This window comes from Phaseolus vulgaris, chromosome 3, assembly GCF_000499845.2.
Source record: "Phaseolus vulgaris cultivar G19833 chromosome 3, P. vulgaris v2.0, whole genome shotgun sequence".
NCBI classification, from domain to species: domain Eukaryota; kingdom Viridiplantae; phylum Streptophyta; class Magnoliopsida; order Fabales; family Fabaceae; genus Phaseolus; species Phaseolus vulgaris.
The window spans coordinates 7,142,715-7,157,507 of NC_023757.2; the positions used below are offsets into that span (position 1 = coordinate 7,142,715).

Here is a 14,793-nt window from a genome sequence, read left to right on the forward strand (position 1 = left end):
TAGTTTGAATGCATGGTAATCGATTAACCCTAAATATAGAATCACCATATCGTTGTCTTGGAACTAAGATTTGATTTTGATAAACATTGTATTATAAGGTGTTTGAATAATTTTTGAATTTATATATTTTAAACTTCTTTGAGATTCAGTTTTAAACACGGGCAATTTAAGACATTAAAACGTATTAATGCTTTTAAAAGTGCTTCAATTTTATGAATACACTAACGATAAACATGATTTGGTTTCTACTAATGTTGAAAATAAAAGAGTGGTAATCCACTATTGTAGTCCACGTTAACATGTCACCAAAGCTTTATTAAGCTAGTAATGGACTGAGATGCATGATTAATCCATTGCTCATAATAGCATATATCAAGCACTTGATTACCATATCCTCTAATCGATTACCAGCCTCTTTGCAGCAACCTACATACATGTTTTTCCCCCAATAATCAATTGTATCAACCTACAAAATAGCTTCACAGTGGGAAAAAAATGTGATTTAAGCAAATATTTCTAACAATTGTTCTACTTTTATAATACAATGATACTAGTATGCCACTCGACTAAGAAGCTCTTATGTCTTCCCAAGACCTACAATATAAACTTAGGGTTCCTACCTATGTAGCACAGAGACACGAATATTGATACGATACATACATAGATACAGAGATACGTATAATGTAAGACACGCGGACACAAATCTATATATTATATAAATTGACAATAAAGATTGATATGTATTAAGTGTGTTTCAGTTTTTTTTAGCAGAAAGACGTTTTTCATGGTTGGTTCAAAAAGATTTGTTCTTTATTTTCATAATCATAATAAAAAATTATATAATAAGTTTGAGTTTTTAGAAAATTAATGCATTTCTCCCTTTTAAAATTATGTTAGACCAGTGCTAGAATTGTGGGGAATTCAATAAATATTTTTTGAATTGAACACTTCATTAATATGTGTCGTACGAGTGTCAGTGTTCAATACATGTGTCCGACACGGACACGTCAGTTAAGAGGGTGTCCGAGCTTGATAGTTCCTACCTCCCCATAATCAAATTTCTTCTTCAATCTTTACTTCTAAGTATATCTTACCGTGTGCTTTATTTCATTTTATTTTCTCACTCATTAATCTGAATATTAAAAAAAAAAGGTTACTTTTAGAACTTTTAGAATGTGTTATGGGAATTGGGGTTTGTTGAGAAAGTGTTACTCCAAAGGAAATTCATCCTCTCAGCTTTTCTACGCCATTAAGTGAATTTAGGTACTGCCATTTCTATCTCCTTCATTTGCCTACCAAAATTAGATTTTTGCTAAGAAAATATGCACTTCACTTTTAAGCCATTTTTTCTTGTTAATTGTTAGCTAATTTACTCATTCAAAACTCCTAATTCCTCTTTCACTTCATTAATCCTAGCACTATAATGGCAAAGGATAAAAAAATAATATCAGCTATACCCCTTGCTTTATATTTTTTTTACTTAAGATATTAAGAAGTGGACTTTAAACCTAACTTAACCTTATAAAACTGGTTTATAAGGTGAAGTTTGCATCCATTTATATACTATGAAATGCCCTTATTTCTAGTCCAATGTTGGATCTCCAACACCCTTTCATGCCAAGGCTGTCAACTCGTGCGTGAAACTGTATATTATGGATGGTCCGATAGCGGTCGATAGCGGGTGACATGATAAGTCTAACAGACTCTCGCTAGGATAAACTTTAAGATGTCATATTAAGAAGTAAACTTTAAGCCTAATTCATCTTCATAAAACCGACTTATAAAGTGAGGTTTGCACCCATTTATATACTATGAAATGTCCACATGTTCTCGAATTCCCTCTTACTCTCTAGTTGTGTCCTCTAGTGTCTTCTTGAATTTCCTCTGGGTCATAAAGACTATAAAAAAATATCCCCACTAACAATCATTCTTCCCATAGGAAGGGACAAAACTCTGGAACCCTTCCCTCCAACTTCATATCCTACAAACACCCCTTCCTATATTTGGGCTCAAGCTTACCATCATCAACATAAACATGATGCCCATACACCCCTCAATGTGAGTAATCTACCAACTTTCCCGATTGTAAAATCTATGGTAGTACGCGGAGAACGATTCTCTAGATAAAACATTGTATTCATAGTCTCACCCTATTAGCATTTGTCCAATCTAGAGTGTGACAACATGCTTTCCAACAAGGTCTTGTTCATCGATGACTTCATTTCATTGTGGTGTATGAGAAACAATCAAATCTATTGCAGTGTCTTTATCTCTACAAAAATCACTACACTCCTTAGAACAAAATTCCAAATTGTTACCAGTCCTCAAATACTTAACCAACTTCCCAATTTAGTTAAACATTAAGAGTATCCAGTGCTTAAACTTCTCAAATGCCTGTCACCATGAATACCCATGTTAATTGAGTAATCATCAATGACTAAGATAAAGTACATTGTATGTACCTCTTGAGGATGGAACTTCCGTTGGCTCCAAAAATCTTCATGGACATAGTTTAAGGTGGCATTCATCTTGTGTAACCATGTAAAAAAGTTTTGCAAGTGCTACTTCTCAAACACACAATGTTCACAAAACAGAAAAACTTTCACATTTTGGTTCCTAAAAAAAATTGTTTGAACATAATGCCCAATTCTCTATAATTAATACGTCTTAGATATATGTGATTGTTCCTGTCGGTTGACTCGATTGCCTTCGTACGTCCACGACGATCACACGCCCAATTATCCCTGCCTTCGTTCGTACCTTATTAGGTTTGATACTACCCTTTATATACTCTAGGGTTTCCGCTATTTCTGCTAATCGCAATTAGGGTTAATGAAGGTGTGCCTTAGCGCCACTATCACCCACTCTTAGTGCAATCTAGCGCGTAAGGCTCCCTTACTAGAGTACAACCTCTGACGGGATGACCACCTGGGTACCAACTTGTGCACCTAATCTCTAGGGTCATCCGTCCTGGGAGTGACCTAGCTGTTCATGTGCTATGCATACAGTCTACCCATGGAACGTAACCCTCTCGGGCTTTATCTCTTCCAGTGGCTCTTTACTTGTGTTACGCTTGAACGCGTCATCCACACCACACGCATGAGCCTCTCGTGATCTAGGTTTCTCCCTAACTAATAACTGGTGTGTTGTCCTGGAATCCACCACTCGTGGACCAGCTCCGCTGTTTGACCGAGGTCCGAGGACACATCAGCACATCCTGATGACCGAGGCCTGACCACTCCTCGACCCTCTGGGCGTACTATCTACGAGGCCCTCTGGGCATACCGCATGTGGGATCCAGCTTACGTGACCGACACCTGACCACTCCTCGACACCCTGGATGTGCCGTCTGCAAGGCGCTGGCCCATGCCGCTCGTGGGACACAACTTACGTGGCCCCACGTCTACTAGCAGTCAAAGATGTCTGAGGACTAGTTGATACAGTGACAAACTACATTACTAGAGAAGATCCCACCAAACGATGAGACAAACACAACCTTAGCAACAATAGAAAATCTTCAAAAGAAATACATATTCTTTTTCCTTTATCCCTCCATTATCACTGTTCTCGCTGGTTGACTTCGGTTGGTCTCCGAGTTGAGCCCCGCTGCTCCACTGGGAAAAAAGGGCTCTACCTGTTGATCACACTCCAACGATCAAGTTAGTGAGAGCATTCAAACTATATAATTGCTTCAGTCTAGAGTATTCAGTAAAGCGTACCTTTACTCGGGGTCTCAAACCCCTTTTATAAATATTCCTTGAAAAATTTTCTTTAATGAGAATATAATCTCAACATCCAGAATATAATCTCCAACAACAATAATATCTTTCAACAATAATCTGTTTACCGTGTACCTGTAACTTTCGGGTACAAACATTCTTAACCGCTTTTACTTGCATTTAATAATATACTTCAACTAATTCAATTATTCCTTTTGTTATTTTTAATTATCTTTTCCACGTAAACTTACTAAAAGACCTAGGTTGGCCTCGTAATAAACTTTTGGGCCCATACTCGACCGGGACCGAGCTAGGCATACTTTATACAACCGAGCTGACCATACCTAAGCACTTGGGGCCGAGGTCCCAAGCTCTCCTGGCCAGTACAATCAGAAAAACCACTTTTCCTCTTAGCTTGCATCCTTTCACCTACCATACAACACCTATAACTTTTCATATCCACGAATCCAACGAATGTAAAGTTTTTTGTCAGCTTTAGAATATCTTGACGGTGAAAATAGGTTAAAACATAAGGAGTGGTTGAATTTTGTTTTAAACCTTTTAAAATTTTATTCAATGTATCGTCTGATAACACATAGTTAGACAATGTTTTAGGCTTGACACACGATCTGTCAAACAAAATCTTTTCTAAAGTGTGGTTCACAAATCTCTCTTTCAAAGATTAGTTATGGTTAAATAACATACAATCTAAAGAGATAAGGGGTAAAGGATTTACCTTGTATTTTTATACTGGTTCATCTGTTAACAAAGACTATGTCAATTTCTTAATCAACTAATTTAGTTTCACTAGGCATACTATTGTTGCAAGATAAAAATGAGTATCATTTTGACTTCAAGTTCTCATGACTAAAAATAAGTATTATTTGGATTGTAGTCACTCCTAGCTAAACACAAAGTAATATTTGGAATGAAGTCACTCTTAGCTAAACATTGTGTATTATTTGAAATGTAATCACTTATGGTTAAGAAACTCAGTATTCTTTGGAACTCAGTCACTCATGGCTAACGTGAGTATTCTTTGAAACTCGACCACTCCTAGCTAACACGATTATTCTTTGGATGCAATAACTCCTGACTAATACCTAGATGTTTACAAAGAATGTGATATAAAAGATCACCAGTTCACTCACTTGAAATAGGGTTAGTGTTTGTTGATGTATACAAATGTTATCACTCTTCTATATTTCTAATGAACGTGATCAATTTTCTTTCTCACAACTATAAGGTGTGGAATTTTTAGATCTTGTTCACGTTCTTGTAGCAAGACTTTCGTCGTCGGTAATTCTCTTTCTTCAAAAAGATCTTCTATATATAGAGTTTGAAATCTTGTGTAGTTGTTGTGAGGTTTTTTAGAAAATTCTTCTTCTTCTTGTTGCGTCTACCCAAGTTTAAGCTTAGAGAAGAATTAAATGCAATGTGGTTCTTCTCTTTGAGCAACATTTTCAAATCTAGTAGGGCTAAGTACGCTTCGTCATAGAGCTTTTTCCAAATTGGACAAAAGCAAGAGACCTTACAAGGTAGATAGCCTTTTCAAAGTTGACGAAGATCGCATGCAAGATGGTTAACAACGTGGAGCAACTTCAGTGCGTCTCCTTAGAGATCTTTGATGTATATGTGTGCTCTCAAGATCTTTTTGTTAATGTCAAATGAGGACATTATCTACAAACATATAGCAAGAGCATAAAGAATATTTCGTGAAGAATGTTAACTTTAAAGTTGTGTTCATATCATCTAATTGAAGTTTTCATTTGAGACTGAACAAAGAGAACACATATGCTATTTGCATATGATCTCTAGAGGAAAAACTTGTGTTTGTCATGATTTGATGCTAAGAAAAGGCTTGCGTCGATAAGAAAAAACACTTTCATGATTTATACATTATTGTTTACACACTAAATGAAAACCAAACAAATGGTCTATTGAATTTGGATATAATAATCTCCCATTTTTTTAAAAAAAACACCATCCGATCAAGTTTTCTCGAAACTTTTCTTCCATGAAATCATTTAAAACATATAACCAGAATATAGCACAATAAGTTTGATGGAATTTCAAATTTTTCGTTACATTGGCCTTTATTAGGTCTGATCATATCAAGGAGATATAATTTTTAACTATTTGATTACATGATACCGTGTTTGAAATAGTAATTCAACAGAAAAACTAGACCTTTCATAATTTATGTGTTCCTAACATCCATTGTTTAGAGTCAATTTTTTTTTGTTGCCTTTTCATTGTACCTACATTAGGAATAAAAAATTTTTTTGGTACCCACATTTTCTTGGGTCCTTTCTTATTAGTTCTGGGTGATTACTTCTCGAGCTTACATTTGACACTTTCATGTCCAAGTTTACCATGGTTAGAGGAAGCAACCTTAACATGTTTGTGAAATTTTTTTTACCTCTTAAGTCATAGCCAACACCAGACTTATTTAATGCACGTCTACCATTTGAAGAAAGGAGGTTTAGATCATTTGAGCTCTCAACAAATTTTTCAAAGTAATGCTTACAATGCAGTTTTTTCCTCTAAAATTGTACTTTTAGGGATATCATTCGCATGAGACATGAAATTTTCTCATTAGATACAAATAGATATGACTTGAACTTTTTATTTATGAAAACAAAGTGTTAAATTTTTTGTTTTAAATTCAATGCTCATAGACCTTGTTGTAGCTATTAAGAAGACCTTCATAAGACGTATCATATTTGCAAACGATGAATATTACCTCTTTTTCTATATTATCATGAGACACAGATCTACCTTTTCTACGTCAAAGTCAGAGCTTGAGTATGAATAATCTCATGTATTCTTCAGACTTCTCTTCTTCAATTTTGAGCAGTTTATCATCATGTGCCCTAGTTGTTTACATTCATAGTATACGATCTTATGATGACCCTTTTTAAATTAGCTTTAAAACTATGTTTGTGTTTTCTAATTGAAACTTCATGAACTGAGAAAAAAAAATACATGTGTTATTTGCATCTAATCATTAGATGAAGCACTTGTGTCTATTGTGATTTAATGCTAAGAAAATGTTTACATTTGTAACTTTATTTTACTAACGTTAACGTTGATTATCTTACAAACAATTTCATTATGTAACTTTATTCTTACAGAGTCTATACCAATCATTTTATAAGAAACGTTGTAACTCATTAGAATATATTTGAGAGAAAACTCCCTTTTATAGATATTAGAATTAAAGAATGATTTCAAGTACTGAAATTTTAGAAAGGAAAAAGTAGATGAAACGGAAGGAAAGAGAGGTAGATGACAAAAGAGTGGGAACATAGTCCTACTTTAGAACTTGAACAGTGTACTGTGCCAGCCACGCAACTTCAAAATCAATCAACAAGAGTTCCTCTATCTATGTGCTCTCATATATATTATATTCTATAAGCAAAATAATGGTACCTTCTTCCCCCTCCCTACCACCTCACCAATTAATGTATAAAGTAATTAAATAAGTTTCCAAATTTTATTTGTTATATTCAACAATTAATAAACATCAGATATTAAAAATAAATTTAAAGAGATAAAAAAGATTAATTTTGATTTTTGAGAATGGAGAAGCTGAGATAGGAAGACATGTTTTTTTTTTTCTGGCCTCACAAATAATAGTAAGTTATGAGCACATATACGGATACTGATACGATACGAATACAAAGATATGTATAACTTCTAAAATATAAGATACATGGACACAAATTTATATATTATATAATTATGAATTATATAAATTGACAATAAAGATTTATGTGCACAATTATGTTTCAGATTTCTTTTTGAAACAGAAAGATGTTTTTCATGACTGATTCAAAAGGATTTGTTTCATATTTTCATAATCATAACAAAAAATTATACATTAAGTTTGAGTCTTGAAAAAATTAATGTATTTCAACTTTTTAAAATATTAAAATCGTATTAGAATTGTCAAAAATTTAAGAAATATTTTTTTAGTTTGACACTTCACTAATACTAATACGTATCCTACAAGTATCGAGGTTTGATACGTCATTTAAGAGGAGTGTCCGAGCCTCGTAAGTGAATAAATACAATCGAGGATAAATAAGTAAAAAAAAAGTGTCATTAACCACGCTTTGCGGTTAAATATGTTATTTTTAGTCCAAATGTTACACTAAAAACAAAAAACCATACCTTAAATAAATCCTTGACCCTCTCACATCCTAAGCTTTCTCCTCTTGCCACGTGGCACTACCACCCTTTTCAGAGGCCCGTGCCGGTGCCGATCAGTCATATCCAGATATATATAAATAAATAAAATATTAAGTCTCACATTATTTTACTACATCGATAATAATTATTAAGGCCAAAGTCCACAATAATTTTCCTTATGCTCCTCCTCCCATTAATATCAACTTGCCTTTAAATTGACTTGGGAAGCCTATTTTGGAGAGAAACACTGTGAGGTGCAGGGATAGAGCTGTGCAGAAAAATACCCTTTTCAGTTTTTTATCAGTGCACACTCCTTCTTCATACATTCTTCACTTTAGGTGTCATTCCTCATCTTTTGGTTCTTTGTTGATTGAGATGGGGAATTGCCAAGCTGTGGATGCTGCAGCTCTTGTGATCCAACATCCATCTGGGAAGATAGAGAGGTTGTACTGGCCAGTGAGTGCAAGTGAGGTTATGAGGACTAATCCTGGCTATTATGTCTCTTTGATCATACCATTGGCTGTGCCAGAAGGCCAGAATCAGGACCAGAAGACAGTGCTTTTTACCCGAGTGAAGCTGCTCCGCCCAAATGACACTCTAACTCTTGGCCATGCTTACAGGCTGGTCACTACTCAAGGTATAGGGTGAAGCTAGTAGCAGTAACTTCTGTGTTTCTAGAGGTTGATGGTTAAAAAAGTTGTTTTTTTTTTAGCAAAATTGATGTGATTTTTGACTGGGTTTCCAACACACATGTTGTGGTCAATGTACTATATGAAGGGTATGCGTTTGTTTAATCAGTTTAATGCTCTAAATGGTTTTTCTGTTTCTGGGTTTCAGAGGTTGTGAAGGCGTTGAAGGCGAAGAAACATGCGAAGATGAATAAGCCTCGTGTGAAGACAGTGGAGAGTATGCAAATAATGCAACTGGAAAAGGCAAGTTCAGATGGTGAGACTGGAGGGATGTTGGACACAGGAAATACATATCAGGTGTGAATCTGTTACTCATCAGCAAGTTGTTGTTTTTTTTCTCTTTTTGGATGAATACTATATTACGAAGTTTTTCAATCTACTGATTCTGTGGAAGACTTACCCTGTGTTTGGTAGAGAGTCATATAGCTAAAAAGGGCAACCTGAAGCTTACAACATTTCTGAAAAAATTGAGAATTTTGATATGCATAAATACTTGGATCTGATAATTCACTTTGCACCAAGGCCTTATTTAGATAAATTCTATCGAAATACTTAAAGGAGATAGGAGAAAAGTAAATAAGTTTTTCTGTCTAGTTAAAATTGGTTTTTTAAGAAAACTAAATACAAAAAGATTCTACAAATTATTTTGTATATACATTGGAGAAACTCATCTCATTTTTTTTATTTTCTCTTATAAATACTCATGAAAAAATTTGTATAAAGACTTAGTGTTATATCTTCTTAAGTTGCTACTGGTATGACACAACATTGGAAGGATGTTATAATAATATGCTGCAGTTCTTCAGAAACAAAGAGCACTAAGAGAAAGAGAAACCATAAGCAGGATTCTAATTATTTACAATTTTTGTCTTCATTTTGTGTGTCTGTCTTTATAGTCGAGGAGTACTGATGTTACTGAATAATGATTTTCAGGCAACTAGGGCAGACAGATACAAGCTAATGAATTCCACGCATGCTGTGCTTAAGCTGAAATCATGGCGTCCCTCTTTACAGAGCATCTCAGAGTCTACCAGCTGAGTAGTGCTAAGTTGTGCATGTAAGGTGTCTCAAGAGCATTGTTTGATTGCCTCTTTTTTTATGCTCCTTCTAGTTGAATACCTGATATATGGGCAAAGAAGTTCAACAAAGGTTTCAACTACAGTATTCTCTTCCATCACCAATCACACCTTCAACATCTAAATAACCATTTTCCTGGCACATCATGATTGTATAGCTCCAAGAAGAAGAGGAAAATTAAATAAATGGTGAATGTCAAAATCTACTGCAAGTGATTTATTTATTTTGTTGAAGCATCCACATGTTACAAGCAAATAGAAATCTTTACATTTTAAGAGTAAAAAGCTGTAAAGAAGAAGTCATTTTGGTGTTGAGTTCCAAACATCCCAATCCTTATCAACATACTGTTGTGCCCATAATAGTGATGCTCTTGCAGCCAGGGCTGCTCCTGGTAATTTCTTCTTCTTTAGAGCAACCATCATATCCGTGAATGGCTCCACCAACAATGTTCCAGGACCTCCATAATCCTTGTGCAAAAACTCACTAAAAATCTGTGTTCCAACAAAAAGGCAACATTATTATTGTAACTAATCAAGTTCAAAGAGAAATTAAGACAAAAAAACAATCTTTTCCTCATTTACGCACCAGGTAACTTGAAGCAAGTGCCTTATTAACTAAGTCAGACTTTATATCCAATGCAAAACCCGCACACACACAAAGCATATCACCTCACATCTGTTAAGCTTTTCCTCACACCTGATCTACGATTCTGAAAAACCCAATGTTTGCTAACAGACATCAAATCTGATGTTAATAGAAATGAACTACAATTTGGAAGTTCATGGAGGCTTTGGAATCCTGACCCTTATATCTTGATTGAGATAACCAATAACAGGGAATTGGCCAGAAAAATCTCCAGCAATTTCCATCAAGTTAAGCAGGGTTCGTAACTACTAGTAGGTAATAAAAATTGACACAAGAGTGATACATCCATAATTAAATTGTGTGTTTGGCTTTCAGTTGAAAGACTTAAACCCATTTTCAATTTTCATTGCTCACTGTCAATATATGACATTGTTTTAGACTCAGTTAGAAACAAAATTAACCTCAAATTTCAATTATCTTGAAAATTACAATAAATTTGTTAATATCAATTAAGTTCAACTCAATTTAATTTTTTAACTAAAATTCAATCAGATACTGCAATTGAATTCTTACACAACTCGGAATGTTAATGCTGTTACCAACTTAGCATCAAGTATTGTTTCATTCACAAGGGATTTACTGTATTTTATGATTGGACCAAGCTTAAATCAATTTCTTAAATCCTTGACACTGAAGTCCTATCAAATGCTGGCAAGTGGATATTTTTTTAAATTCTGCCAAAAATATTAGAACCCCAACTTGGAGAGACTTGAACCAGATTAACGAAATGATGATTGCGTATAAACAGGTAAAGCTAACTTAATATTTGTTAGACAAATCAGTGAGGAATATTTAATTTATAATTTCGCGTTAACTTAAAACTTAATAACTCCAAAAGGCAAAAGAAGAGGTCCCTATAATTGAAGTCACTTGTAATTTGGAACAAATTGATTTTATTCATTTGACCTGATTGCTTCTAGGAATAGAGTATTGAAACAAAGATCGGTGAACAAATTCCTTATGAGATATGAATAGTGACCACCAAATTATGAAATGAGAGGAATGTTTCTTAAAATTTAGATGTGGCAATTAACAAGGGTATTATCAGGGAGTTTAATGCATATCTTTCAAGTTTCAACTTCATTAGTTTATTATCAAACCTCTAGAGACAACAAAGCGCAATTCTTTGCTGGAAAAAGATAAAAATGCAGGGTATTATTTGTTTATTTTACGTATTTATTTATTATATTTTTGCAAAAGGATTCTTACTCATGGGGAAATTTTGTATGCAATGAAGAGAAAAGGCATTAATAACACTTCCTTCAAGTGTTATAGAATTAATAAACAAGAGATAGAATTATTTTCTTTTACTAAAATCTGTAGAGAAAAGTGATGTGAAACACTAGAGAAAACATGTACATCCTAACTCAAATTGTCAACTATTACCAACAAAAATATATTTAAATAGACAGTCTAATATGATCTTAGATATAGTCATTACCTGCTTTAGCTATTGAATAACAAAAAGGAAATCCAGAGTGATCAATATGCAATTAAAATCTAATTAGGAACAGGAAGAGGTCATATAAAAAACTAGAAGCTGATAAAAAGAAGTAGAAGAAAAGAAAAGAAGAGAGAGAGAAAAAAGTTTGATTGATGTGTATGTCTACACACACGGGTGTTCATATCCATTATGTGCAATTGATAAATGTGAATGAGTACAAAAGAAGATTTGAAAGTTTTTGGATCAAAAAGGACATATCAGAGTAGTAAAATATATATTGCTTTTGAAATTGAAATCACATCTACAATACAATGAAGTCTGAAGATGAAAGACTAGATAAATTCCAGCAGGACTTGACCTAGTGAGCTGTAAGCAACCATCAAATCATACCAAAATCTAAAGAGCCAATCATTGATGTATAAGTTAAACATATAACTGATGGAAAGAATGGACAACAGGAAACTTACAAAGTTGCAGAAAATGTCCTAATGCTACATAATTTTAAATTTTAATCTTTATGACAATGTAATTGTGTGGTTTTAGTTCTACCTTGGTCTTCCATCAAATATTTAACAGGTTTTGCTTACGTTGTCAGACACATAATTGAACAACTTAATTACACTTTTGGTTCCTCACGATTGAGATATCAGAATTAGCAGAACCAAAAGGTGATACTAAATAACGTCAGCATATGATATCTGTAACAATTTGTTAGCTTCAATGCCACCAAAGAAAAATTAGTTCAAAATCGATCGAAAAGACTAACGATGACATCGAAATGCTAAATTACAGAACCAAAAAACCTCATTCACAAAGTTGAAACTTAACCAGGGTACAATTAAGCTTCAATAGTATTTCGGTTCAATCGTTTTCCCGAACACCTAGCACTCAAGTACAATCAACAAATCGGAGTAATATCCAAACAGGGCATAAGAGAATCATTGCATTATTTGAGGTCGTAAAAACTAGCAATTGCTTCTAAACATTCCAATGAGTTATTTTATTTACTCTTTTCATTCTTTCTTTTACACCAAAGATAATTGATGAAACTTTAGATAAAACCAAGAACGAAACAACACCCACAAACGTTTTCGCCATAAAGTTAAATTTTTGAAAAGGAAAACGACATTGACCTGAGCGCAAACGGCTACGACCTCATCAAGGTCATCCCCAAACTCGTCCACGTCCTCCGAAAGCTTCTGAAAGAGTTCAACTCTGAACTTCTGGCTCTCCTGCAATATAGCTCAAATAATGGAATCAATAAATAGCACGAGGTTTCAGCATATGCAAATTTAGACGGCAAAATGCATGTACTCACGGATTCTGCAAATTCGGGAATTGGGTCAGGGTACACGTACTTGTGGATGGGTGAATGTGTGAGAGAGCAAGTGAAGGAGTTCGTGAATTTGTGCTTGAATCTGAGGCACAACGAAGAAGAGTTTGACAGTTGGCGTGGGAAAGAGTGGTGCAAGATAAGAGCATTTGAAGCAAAAGGTTTTGTAGGAGAGAAAGTAATCTTTAAGGGAGAAGAAGTGAAAAGCAACATTGCAACTTTGTTTTCACCAGAATTGAGGGGCTAAAAATGGAGTTTAAGAGAATCTTTACACTGTTCTTGGTCTTCTTAGTCCAACACTGGTGGTTGTCTCCTATGAAGTTCAGACTCCTTTTAAATAGTGTGTCCGACACTTGTATGACACCTTTAGGACAAGTATTCGTTGAGTGTCCAATTCAAAAAGTATTTTTTATATTTCTGACAATTCTAGTACGTTCTAACACAATTTTAAAAATGAAAAATACATTAATTTTTTCAAAAATCAAACTTTATTGTATAAATTGTTATTATGATTATAAAAGTAAGAAACAAATCATTGTGAACAAGTCATGAAAAACATCTTTCCGCTCCAAAAAATAATTTAAAATATACTTGTACACATAAATCTTTATTGTCACTTTATATAATTCATAATTATATAATATAAAGATTCATGTCCCCGTGTCCTACATTTTAGAGATTTTACGTATCTGTATCGGATCAATGTCGGTGCTACATAGGTTGCCTCACAACATTGTAGTAAAAATAAATAAATTTAAAATAATAAAATAATTTTTTAATAAAAATATTAAATAATGTCAAAGTTAAAAGTGTAAATTATGTATCTCAAAATTCAACTCTTTTTATACGAAGAATTATAACATATCTTAATCATAATTGTTTTATTAAGATTATCTTTTAACATAATAGTTCTTTTTGTAATCATGGATTTATTTTAGGAATTACAGTATGAATTCATTTATTTTTATTAGTTTACGCTTTTATTATTCTTTTATTAATTTGATGTTAATTGTTAATTGTACTTCATTTCATTGTCTATTCATACTTTCCTGAATGAATTCTTTTTTAATGGAGTCAACAATTTAACCTTGTGAAACAAGGTCAATTATATAAAAATGTATTGTTGAATCAGGCATTTAAACTTTTGATAACTTTTACGGTGTATCCATGTTGCACAATCAAACAATAGTTTTATATGGTGACGTTTGTGGAATTTTTTTCTAAAACTTAATTTGTAAAATTATCTTTCTTTGGTTAGTGCAAGAAAATAATATTCAATGAACAAGAAAAAAAAGAAAGATTTATGTTTGGAATTTTATATTGGTAACACATTTATGTTTGATAAAGTCTTATTGAAGATTTGTTGCCATATATGTCTAGGTAGTTTATTTTTTATTTTTGTCTTGGGCCTTTGATTTATCTTTTACTTTAAGAGATAATGATGAACCCAAGAACAAATTTTTTAAATGGTTAAAAAGTTTTTCAATTAAATTTTGAATTGATTTATGGAAATTTACACTTTTTAATGTGTTATTTTTTAGATAATTGATTAAAAATACTTAAATTTTTTAATATTTTCTGAAATATATTTTATATAATGAAAACCATCTTTTAATATGTTACATAAAAAAGTCTTTTCAGTTTGAATTTTTTCAATATGAGAAAAATTAGTTTTTATGCAAATTATAT

General features: G+C 33.2%; 2 protein-coding genes across 2 annotated transcripts; one reads left to right on the top strand and one right to left on the bottom strand.

Moving 5' to 3' along the window:
* Positions 1-8,094: 8,094 nt before the first annotated feature.
* LOC137806494 (uncharacterized) lies at positions 8,095-9,887 on the top strand. The gene is made up of 3 exons (XM_068606646.1): positions 8,095-8,553; positions 8,754-8,902; positions 9,539-9,887. The coding sequence occupies exons 1-3, from the start codon at positions 8,292-8,294 to the stop codon at positions 9,641-9,643; spliced, it is 516 nt and encodes a 171-aa protein (XP_068462747.1). The 5' UTR covers positions 8,095-8,291; the 3' UTR covers positions 9,644-9,887.
* Positions 9,872-13,408, bottom strand: LOC137806493 (protein PLASTID REDOX INSENSITIVE 2, chloroplastic-like). The gene is made up of 3 exons (XM_068606645.1): positions 13,090-13,408; positions 12,905-13,003; positions 9,872-10,173 (listed from the first exon to the last, which is right to left on the bottom strand). Exons 1-3 carry the CDS (start codon positions 13,315-13,317, stop codon positions 9,982-9,984), a joined length of 519 nt encoding a protein of 172 aa, XP_068462746.1. The 5' UTR covers positions 13,318-13,408; the 3' UTR covers positions 9,872-9,981.
* Positions 13,409-14,793: the final 1,385 nt, after the last annotated feature.

What these genes read in the sequence shown, in the direction of transcription:
- LOC137806494 (XM_068606646.1), top strand. Translation starts at nt 8,292, where the DNA reads ATGGGGAATTGCCAAGCTGTGGATGCTGCAGCTCTTGTGATCCAACAT. An exon ending in CAGGCTGGTCACTACTCAAG is followed by an intron (nt 8,554 to 8,753) that starts GTATAGGGTGAA and finishes TCTGGGTTTCAG; the next exon opens with AGGTTGTGAAGGCGTTGAAG. An exon ending in ACACAGGAAATACATATCAG is followed by an intron (nt 8,903 to 9,538) that starts GTGTGAATCTGT and finishes AATGATTTTCAG; the next exon opens with GCAACTAGGGCAGACAGATA.
- LOC137806493 (XM_068606645.1), bottom strand. Translation starts at nt 13,317, where the DNA reads ATGTTGCTTTTCACTTCTTCTCCCTTAAAGATTACTTTCTCTCCTACA. An exon ending in TTCCCGAATTTGCAGAATCC is followed by an intron (nt 13,004 to 13,089) that starts GTGAGTACATGC and finishes GCTATATTGCAG; the next exon opens with GAGAGCCAGAAGTTCAGAGT. An exon ending in TCGTAGCCGTTTGCGCTCAG is followed by an intron (nt 10,174 to 12,904) that starts GTCAATGTCGTT and finishes GTTGGAACACAG; the next exon opens with ATTTTTAGTGAGTTTTTGCA.